At 39.6% G+C, this 10,731-nt stretch overlaps 1 protein-coding gene and 1 long non-coding RNA gene across 6 annotated transcripts in view; both read right to left on the bottom strand.

The window, feature by feature from the left end:
• Window positions 1–289: 289 nt before the first annotated feature.
• On the bottom strand, window positions 290–2,110 carry LOC105559696. The gene is made up of 2 exons (XR_001008768.1): window positions 1,294–2,110; window positions 290–1,153 (listed from the first exon to the last, which is right to left on the bottom strand). It is a non-coding gene; the product is annotated as an uncharacterized LOC105559696 (long non-coding RNA).
• Window positions 2,111–2,577: 467 nt separating this feature from the next.
• Window positions 2,578–10,731, bottom strand: part of LOC105559697 — a 44,782-nt gene continuing 36,628 nt past the window's right edge. For 4 of the 5 annotated variants that reach the window (XM_012008196.1, XM_012008195.1, XM_012008197.1 and 1 more), the window contains 7 exons: window positions 5,400–5,898; window positions 4,814–5,280; window positions 4,202–4,386; window positions 3,760–4,118; window positions 3,388–3,462; window positions 3,133–3,308; window positions 2,578–3,014 (listed from right to left, as the gene is read on the bottom strand). In XM_012008196.1, the coding sequence (XP_011863586.1) occupies window positions 2,885–3,014; window positions 3,133–3,308; window positions 3,388–3,462; window positions 3,760–4,118; window positions 4,202–4,386; window positions 4,814–5,280; window positions 5,400–5,898 (1,891 nt within the window). In that variant the 3' untranslated portion in view covers window positions 2,578–2,884. Of the gene's footprint in view, window positions 3,015–3,110; window positions 3,309–3,387; window positions 3,463–3,759; window positions 4,119–4,201; window positions 4,387–4,813; window positions 5,281–5,399; window positions 5,899–10,731 lie in introns of all 5 variants that reach the window. The other variant, XM_012008198.1, reaches the window with a different exon arrangement.

Genomic DNA, 10,731 nt, shown 5'->3' with positions numbered 1-10,731 from the left:
TTTGCTCCATTTAGAAGCTCGATTTCTAGATCGTGTATGTTGTTGCAAAGTAGTTCCGTTTGGAACGTGGAGTGTACACGTCTTTTAACCTAGAAGAAAAATTTTTGATCCCGCGCGAGGCCCGATAGTCGGGCCCCTGCATCGTATAATACTATCAATTAATCATCTATAATTCTACAACGCCTATCGGTTCGAAGTAATAGTCTCATTATTAACAGTAAACGAGGCGCAGTAAAATAGTATAAGCGAGAAAATACGATTAAAAACTTTATTTTGGTTTGCTTTGTAATTGGGAAAAATATATATATATATTTATACATATATATATGTTGTATGTACCTGTAGGAACTTTGGGCTACAGATTATGTCGAGGACAGTCGTTTAGGGTAACATATTAATTTAAAAAAATGTAAAACATGTGTGAATAACGTCACCAACGGAATAAAAAAAATCGTCTTACTGCTACACTAAAACTAACGGTTTTTTTTGTTAAATTTAAATGTACATTACGCATTGGTAACAAATATTAAATGTTGCGTGTATGATACGTTCGTTTCAATATTCAAAGGCCTGATTCGTACTCACGCGGTCTGCGATTCACGCGTGGAACTCGCGTAAATCACGAAAGGAGAAGAAAATGACCGGACAGAGCTTCAAGTGATTGTTTGAGAAAACATTTTAAAGAAACTGAAGTTACATGGAGAAAGGAAGAACGAGCGAGCGAACCAGAGAGAAAGTGTCCATTTTATTTTTGTAATATACGATTTGTAGAATAAAATCTAATTTACTGCAATGTATTCGCACAATGCAAAATTCATATATACATATATAAAACGATTTATATCAACGACATATATACATAGACCAAGCATTCTTATGCTTTTGCCGTGGAAGGAGTTGAAGAGAGAAATAGTTGATTTGCGTGTACTGTTTTCTCACTCTAATACGTACACAATAGCGTGGAGAAGAATGCTTAGTATCGTACCTCTGCATCTCCCACATCGCAGTGTTTTAGCGGTTAATTTGGTACCACATAACCCGGCTCTTCCTCCGAAGAGTCAGTCGGGTTTCCGAAGGGATTTCCACCACGTAAAAAAAAATACGTATATAGCATAGAAATATTAACCATAGACTGCTTACGAGTGGGGGCATCCTCCTGAGGGAAAAGGATAGTATGAATTTATTTGGGTATACCTTTCTCTGACTTTTACTCACTAGAGAAAAATGAACACTCAAATTGATTCATACTATCCTTTTCCCTCAGGAGGATGCACCCACTTACGGTCCCACTACCTCATAAGGCTAATATTACATTTGTCGTACAAATTTTTCAAGCATGTCGATTGGTTAGACATGCTCTTGGTTGAGATAGAAAAGTTCTTGAGTCTCTAGAAATGATCTATTCTGCCAATTGACACACTTGAAAACTCTGTCGCACGACAAATTTTTTAAACGCATTGATTAGCTACAAACTAGAAAATTTTTAGATACTCGAGAACGTTTCTAATCTGCATATAATGACAGGCATTACAATTGTCGCACAACAATTTTTCAAGCGTGTTGATTGGCTGCAGGATAGAAAAATTGTAATAGTACTTTAAGCAGTCTATGATTAATGTCTACGACATGTAGCGACTCTTGACAGCAGTCATATTTCTAAATTAGAGTGAGAGAGCAGTGGACGCATAACAGCCTTCTCACTCAGATTTCCGGTCTATGTACATATGTCGTTGATTTATGTATGCGTATGTACAAAACAAGGTGTTACTATATGCAAATATACAAGTATATGTTGGATATTCAATTTTCGCTTTTTGTTTCTTGGTCAAATGCTCTGTCTAGTACTTTCTCTACTGCCTACAATATGAAATAAAGGGAAAAAAGAACAGAATAAAATTTAAACTACATATAAAAAAAATACTCAAGTTATTTAATTAACTTGAGCGTTCATTTTAAAGTCAATTATGGAAAACGAATCTTACATATGGAGGCGGATTGAGTAATCTAAAAATATTCATATCCCTACAGATGTGTAACTTGAAACAATTGTATATTATTTGCGAACAAAGTCTAATAAAATTTGTCATAGTACAAATAATTTTATCTGAAATTTGTTATAACAATTTTATAATCTTATTATAACAAATTGTATTTTATTACATTAGTCCTATTATGACAAATATTACTTTTATGTTGTTGTTCAAAAAGTTAAACTTCAAAATCTAAAATTTCTGTTTTCTAATAAATGGTAAAAAAAATCTTTCGAAACTATATATCTTTTTCAAAGCTATGGTCTCAATCGGCCCCCGATCTTACAATGGCACGCGATTAATCGACTTTCTAAAATTCGACACTGTGTGAATAATAACTCTCTTAAATAGTATAAAATTATATACAGCATCGCGTTACTCAGTATTGTGCTCCACTTTCACAAAACGCCTCGGGAATCACTTATTCCCTTTGTCTGCTCGTTTTTCGAACACTCGAAAACTCTCGACTAGTGTATGTAATAAAGTCTAAAAGAAAAGGAATTATACATAACACACGAGGCTCGTTAATTAATGGCATCAAATATTGTTAATGTTCGTCATTGAAAGAAGACAATTTTTATTCATCTAAAGCTCGAGTAAAGTGCAAGAAATTTCACGAATTCGTCCCGCGAGCAGAACGTGATAGCGTGGAACCTCCTTTGAGATGGGAGATCGGTAAATGCTCGTGACAAATAGGACAATATCATCCATCTGTTTTGACAATAATCTTTCCGCTGCTGTATTAATACGACAAACGCACAGTGACCCCTCTTTGATTCTTTCTCCGCATCTCATTTGTCGCTCTATATGAATTATATCCATGAACCTCTTTCCTTGACTAGATTCGTACTCGGTTATCCTTCTTGCCTGATGCCATTGTACACACCGGGCGTGCGGAGTCTCCGGACGTTAAACGTTGTTCTTTGTCTTGATATTCTCGGGCTCCGGCGGACAGTGATCGGAGTGCGTTGCCCACGCAGCGAGCTGTCGATATTAATACATTATCATTAATGATCATTAATGAAAATGTAAATGTAAATTGTAAATATGTGGGAATGTGTCACTTGACATGACATGTACCTGACATGAACGACTACAGTACCACTGATTTCCGCATCCGGCGCAAACGAACTGTGCGGGTCGAGCTATACAACCCTGACATCTGGGCGGGGCGCTTGGTGAAGGTGGATTGTCCTTTACTACTTGTTTGCTATCTCTTCCGACTACAGAGTTCCCTTTTCTGTCGTCAATTACAGTTGTTTCTTCTTCCACATCCTCCTGAAAGTTCAACGGAACCGTGTCCAGAGATCAAACGTACGCAACAGCATGTTATTAACAAATTGAAAAAGAAACTTACCACTTGAATTAAATCGTTAGAGTGAGATTGCGCGGGAGGGTTAACAACAGGGGTTATAGTTATCTCTGTGCGAGCCTGAAAAAAAGTGTCTTTAGTTAGTTTCGTAAAGAAAAATCTCTTATCTACCTACTGACTCGCCCAAAAGTTTTTCAAACACGCACCCCCCGAAAACTCGTATTATTTATTTATGAATTATTTTTATACTTTATTCCTATTTATTTATATAAAGTATAGAAAACCGAGTTATGTCGCTGCTATTCGAGTGATGCAACAGTCATTATTTGAAAGAAACTTAGAAACGGCGGTATTCTATGTCAATGTGACTTGCGAAAAAGAAAAGTAATAATTATAAGGACTAAAAAAGTAAAGAACCTTGGAAGAAGATAGGAGCTCATTTATAGAAACCATATTAGAGCCTTGGTATGTCTGCAAAAGGTGCTGGGTCGTGCTTTGCTGCGACGCTGATGCTGACGCTGATGCCGACGCTGAAGCTGACGCCGCTGCCGCCGCCGCCGCCGCCGCCGCCGCGGCAGGAGAACTCCTTTCTCTTTCAGGCGCGGTGAGTAATCTCGCTAAAGTAGGTGAAAAAGTCGTGGATCTCGGTGTTTGCGCTTTTGTTAGAATACCGTGGAGCAACGAGCCAGTCGGCTGAGACGTATTTTGAGCGGGCGAAGGTGTCACAGGATGAAGCGTCACATCTGGATAGTTCTGTGGTACCTTGATCGATTCACCTAAACACGAATAATTCCGAATTGTGCTTCCTCGACGTTCACGATATAAATTCAATCAGTCTAAAAATCCGAGGAAACATTACCTTGCTGACTTATCTTAGCAAATTGTACTAGCATGTCCTTGAAGTTCACGGAGTCGCTCGCGCTTGGGTTGCTCTTGCACGATTCTGTGCTAGACGGTCTCGAATCGGCATTGTGCCCAGTTTCGACCATAGCGCCTCCAGCACCTAAGTTGATGTTCACGTTCGAATTTCTCATCCTTCGACCTCTACAATTGAAAATTATGCTTAACAATCCAAGAAACAAATAAACAAAGCTGTCTTCATGAAAGCGTTAGATTTCTTAGTATCATACAAGTCGGTTGCAGGCTGCAGTACAATCTTAGAAACTTGCTGTTTCTTTAATTGTTAACTTAATCAGAATCTTATCCATTTGAAATTATATTTGCTGTAAAAGTTCTAACATAACGAATCACATTTAAATTACATTTCTCGAATATTATAAAAAATCGTAGTGCATTCATAATCGCGCTAATTAGTGTACAAAATTGTCTTCAAATATTTATAAATAGTTAAAAAATTGAATTTTACAAAAGTTGTTGAAGGCCTTTTTTAATTTTGGCAATATGAGAAAGTTATATCCTCCTCCTCCCCCTGGTCATCCCCTTTTTCATTCTCTCACTTGTAATTAATTACCTTCTTGGTACAGTTTCCGGGTGCTTGAGTCTATGATCGGCGATAATAGATCTGACATCTACTATCGCACCTTGACGGCCTTCTCCAATCTGCCGGCTTTCCAGGCTCAACGCGTCACTCTGCTTGCGACTACTTTCGCCATTGGTTTTCGGTGGAGTCACCCGTTGCTGTGAGATACCTCTCGAGGTTTTCTCTTTCTTCGAGTCCGGAGATCTCTCGTTTAGGTCCTCCTTAGATTCGAAAGATTTCTCCCTCGATACCGAAAGGGTGTTACTGTTGTTCTCCCATTCGGTCGAACTCAAAGACGACCTGGTGAGCGGCAAATTCTCCGACGCCTGATCGTTTTCCATGTAGCGGGTCGTGTTTATCTTCCTCTCGACCCTCGTATATGCCTCCTCCTTGAGCTTCCTATTCCGCAAGATCTCATTCCATTCCATTTCTTTGGCATGTGCTAAGTTTTCAAGAGACTGCGAATAGAAATATAAATATACTACTGCTTAAGTTTTAAGCATACACACACACACACACACAATGCTTAAAAAAGTGATTCTACTTTTAATGAGAGATCGCAGCTCCAAGTACTCACCAAAATTTCGGCTCGCAATTCATTGGCCTTTGCCATGAGGTCTTCGAGGTTTTCGTCGTCGCCCACAATATTCAAAATGTGCTCCTCTCGTGAATAGTTATCGCAAAACCTCTTCCTGGGATACCCTAAGGTCAGCTGTCCGTTAGTGGACTTTCGTTTCTTTATTTCGACGGGCTCGGAGCCCGCTTTAACGTGGCGTGGCTGCACAACGTCACTCGAAGTCGTCGTGCTCTGCCGCGATGTGCTTGCAAGCAACTGCCTGCCCTTCGGGTTCTTCGGGGTCTCGTTGTCGCTGGACGACTCGTTCTTCTTGCTGCGTCCGCGACTTGCCGACGTCGCCGGCGCCGCCGCGGTTTCCTCCGGAAGGGCGGCGCCGTTCTGCTGGCTCTGGGGTACTTTCGGCGACGGCGACGGCGATGTCGATGTCTTGTCGTCCTCCGCGGTGTTCACCTTTCGCTTGTTCTCGGCCGAACCCTCCATCGCGTGCATCTTGTTCAAGCTGCCAACACACAACGATGCTTTCATTAGTAACAGAATTCCTTATTCAAGCCCACTTCAAATCTGTAATTCGCGTCAGAGACTTCAAGATCGAATTCCATTTACAATTTTACGCACCGTCTAACGCGGAAAATATTTGAAGAATAAAATGTAAAATATACATTGAAGCATGTACAAAGCAAATTATGAATGCAAGCCTATTCTAACAATAAGATCTAACGCAAATTGTCACATTATGGATTGTTCCAGGCAGGCATCAAGAAGAGGATCGTTGAGTTCTTTGGAATCAAATCGAGTGATTATTGTTGACAAGAAAACAACACGAATCAGGTAGTGTTCATAAATATAACGATAGAATATGACTATATAGAAATAATTTATAATATTAGAAACATCAGATGTTTTAATAAAATATCTCTGACGAGCAAAAGCAAGTATGTACAAGTCATAGTCGGCTTTCTCCAACTTTCTTGACACGAAGTTTTTGAGAGCGCGATACATAGTGCGGCTATAGAGTGAAATAAATCGAATGATACTTCCGGTTTTCTCGCGCAAACGCGAGGAAATGAAGTATTTCGCTTTCGCTCGCGGTAATAACGCGTTGTCCGCTCAACGAGTTTTGTGCAAGTCTCAGCGTGTACGACATAATAGAATTTTCATGAACATAAGCTTATAACAACAGCAGATTGTGTATGATTAAATAAGACTGTATTCTCATGGGTATATCGAGTGACACACTTTTCACTTTACATTGTTCAGTCATTTGCCCCGTTTAAAATTTTACACTGAGAAAAATGTCCGATTAAATATAACCGGATAATCCAATTACACAATAACAAACGGATACATCCATTTAAATTGTATATCCGATGAAAAATATGTTACGTTTGTCAACCAAATTTCATCCGAGTGCACTGAGTAATAATCGCCTATAACTGTTATATTTTTCGATCGAATTTATGCTCCGCATTTCCAGATTTCAATTCCCACGTTCCTACTTCTCTCTTCCCTTCTCTTACTTATCTCGACTCGTGGCGTTTCATCACTTTTGGGGAAATAACTTGACATTTCCTATACGGATGAGATCGAACTTTTATCCTGTTCGAGGGAAATCGTATGGTGGTACTTGCACGAGTATACGAGCGTTTCTTTTCAGACTCTCAAGTCTAGAAGGTCGATTCTACAAAACAACCGTTCGCAAGACGATGACATTGATAAACCGATAAACATAACGGCGCAGCTGGTGTAGGAGCCTCGGTCGACCTTGCCTAGAAAATAGTCGTTCGCCGGGGGCTTCAAGGACGACGGCGCGACGTGGTGGTGAACCACCACGTGCGCGCCTATCGTTTCCCCGCAATATCGCGGCTCTTATACGTGTCTTCACACGTATACCGCGGCGTAAATAAAATCTTCGTATCGCGACCTGATTAGCCGGCCGCTATAATTAGACGCCACGCGGCTCAATCGGCGCACCGTCAGCGTCCCGATTAATTAATGCGCGTGAGCATCTTACGGGCGGGAGACGCGAGAGTTTCAGCAACGTCACCGTGCGTAAGTTTCGTGTGTGTGGAAAGAATGTAGGGTACTCTACAGTCCGCATCCCTCGACGCGTTCGTCAATCCTATGAAAGTTTTGCGAAAGGGTACCGGACGAACAGGAATGTAAATAAATCTGGCATCATGCTCGCTTCCTCATTCAGAACCAGAATTAAAAATTTATGAAAAATCTTGAAATCTCTCTTTTTCTCTCGTTAAATGCTGTAAATTGCGAAATTCCTCGGGTCCTTCGGACAATTGTACGGTTTATAGCGAAACATAGCGAAAAGTGTCTTTTTCTTATTTTAACTAGTTAACTAAATTCTCTCATCAACCCAATTTGCCTAATTAAAATTAGACAAAATTGATTTGTCCAGTAAAATTTAATGTGATTTACATTAATTGTGCATACGCGTTACGTGCCGAATATTGAATAAATAATGATTAATGAATAACAAAAAATATTTCTGTACCTGCCGTTGAAAAGATCGATGGCATTGCGATTATATTATATGTAAGAAAGTTCGCTTCTTTTAATGCAATCACTTCCGAATATTTTGACAAATATTTTTCGTGATATTATTTGTATTACGAAAAATGCTTTAAAGCAGATATGACTATCCATTTGTAATGTTGCACTGATTCAGTAGAGAGAATTAATTATAGATAGCGTACATGTTGCATTAATGATTCTTTCATCATCGAATTTTAATTAATAAATCTTAAGCAGTTACAACCTCATTTATGGTCTATTTTTACTAATACATTTTGTATTACTAAAAAATTACGTCGTCGTTTAACGGATTGACGATCTTTCTTTTCTTTTCCGAAGTTACTCCGAGTATTCAATACTTGATTTGCCTAGTTTTCACACGTGCAAACCACTAAGTCAGTGTCCCAAAAATATAGTAAAATACTACGTGCCATGTCGTAGGTTTTCCTACAACAGATGTCTCGCACCTGAAAATACGCCTGAACAAGAACTCCTTCATATTGTCAAAGACCCTGGACGTGATTTATCGGCTGCTGCTGATGGTAACTGCTGCCTTCAGCTCAATTGTGCATGGATCGCAGATGATAAACCGAAATGGTCAGAACAGGGGAACAAGCGGGCCAGATTCCACGCGAGAGTATTGCTAGATATACTATTGTAAAAATCTGGAGTAATTCAGAAGTGGTGTACAGTTGCATCATGCCGTTGGAGAACGGCTTTGAATCGTATGTACATTCTTGTGTGGAATCTGGCCTTTCCGTTTTTTCTGACCTGACTGGTCCGACCTGACTATCGCAGAAACATCTTCAACAATAGCCAAGAAGTCCTCGAATATCTTCGGTTCCGTTAGGGATATTTTCAACATCTGCTGTAGGGCTACAACTTGGTTGCACAGCAACTTTTGGACACTGTTTTGAAGGTCATTTCGTGCACCGAGAAAAATGTCTGATTAAATATAATCGGATAATCCAATTACATAATAACGAACGGATATATCTAACTAAATTGTATATCCGATGAAAAATATTGATCATTTTGTCAATCAAATTTCATCGGTAACTGCATTTCATCGAATGTATCCATAATTCAATCGGAAAACGTAATCGGAAAAATTAACCATCGGAAACACTATTTAATCGGTTTATCCAATGGGCATTTTTCTCAGTGTGGTCTTCAGATTCTACCCAATGAAATAACTGTAGAGAGTGTCACGAGATCGCGCTCAAAACGATTTTAAATATGAGATCGAACTACGAACCATCTCTGTTTACTGTACGTATACGAGATTAGAATTGTTGACTAATGATACGCAATATTTGAAAGCGCGCGTAAAGTTAACGGTCTTTTGTACAGTCAGACTAAACGGGTGTGAACAGAATACACTCTTGTTTCTCTTCCTCCTTTCGAGGTCCTTTGCTCGAAGGGAATTGCTCATTCGCCTTTCCCGCCGTTTCGCGGGACGAAATTTACGAAGTGTTTATTACAGATTTAAAAAAAAATTAATGAAGTCATCTGACACTGCCGAGTTGACACCGCGATGTTATCGGACGCATTTAACATTCCTACATTGGCTGAGTATTAAGCGTGATGACTCATGCCACGTTGACGCTATCGCGGAGTATATCCTCGACGTCGAGCACGACGTCGCCACGTCGCGTCGCATCGCATCGTCGTGTCGACATCACGGACGAGTCGCGATGTGAATTAGAGAAGTTTATTAATATCTGATAGTTTTTATTGCACGAAATATCGAGTAAAAATGTGTGAACGGAGTACGCCGAACAAAAATACCTTCGAACTCGCTAACTGAGCCTTTTCAAACAGGGACGTTAATCCGCGATGTAATTCATTAGTTGAAATTATCATCGGGCGCACTGGGTCTATTGTTTGCAGTTGCATTATGTCACGTTTTCTACGCTTGAAATAGAAACGTAATTCTAATTCCTCCCTCGCGGGAGAAAAACAGAGGAAAGATGAGAAAAATTCAATTATAGAGAACAAATTATATTAGTTTTGCTTCAAAAATATTATCGTTTGAAACGATTAGATTTTGGAAAACGTGTCCGATAGATTTAAAATACATATATCAAGCATAGCCAAACTCAGCGCTAACACGACTGTATTTTTTTAGCATTCCACTGCAATGTACTACATTTTACATACTATTTTTGTCCTTTCTGTTGTCATAAGAAAGTATTCTTTCTGTTGCGGTATCGACAAACGCGGGTCTTATATGAAAAGATTTTTTTATAAAATTACTCTCCAAAAGTCAATCAGTGAATTATCATTGAAAACGGTGAATATTCACTGATTCACACTTGTAAGTATAGCACTGAATAATTCAGTGCTATGCTTATGACTGTTTTCAGTGATAATGCACTAATTGACTTTTAGAGAGATACACGACGACAATTGGATTGCAATGTTCTGCACAATTAATTGCACAATATCTTGTTCGATATTTATTCGACATAAGTACCTACTAAGCTGATGAATATATTTATGCTTAATTTTTTTCCCTAGATCTCGACACTTTCAATATACGAGCGACACGTGTAAAATGGGTTTCAACTCGCACGCACGAGGCCCAGATCACGCTTGATGCGTAGAGAGAGACGGTGAGAAAGAAGAAGATTGTGAGAAGGGATGTGGGATGACAGTCGGCGGGAAGGGATGTCGAAAAGAGGAAGGGAGAGCCGGAGGGGGGGGAGGAGAGAGAGAGAGAGAGAGAGAGAGAGAGAGAGAGAGAGAGAGAGAGAGAGAGAGAGAGAGAGAGAGAGAGAGAGAGAGAGAGAGAGAGAGAGAG

Source organism: Vollenhovia emeryi, unplaced genomic scaffold (assembly GCF_000949405.1).
Source record: "Vollenhovia emeryi isolate VEMERY1.0 unplaced genomic scaffold, V.emery_V1.0 DF939260.1, whole genome shotgun sequence".
Classification (NCBI taxonomy): domain Eukaryota; kingdom Metazoa; phylum Arthropoda; class Insecta; order Hymenoptera; family Formicidae; genus Vollenhovia; species Vollenhovia emeryi.
This window is presented reverse-complemented; position numbering and strand designations above follow the sequence as displayed.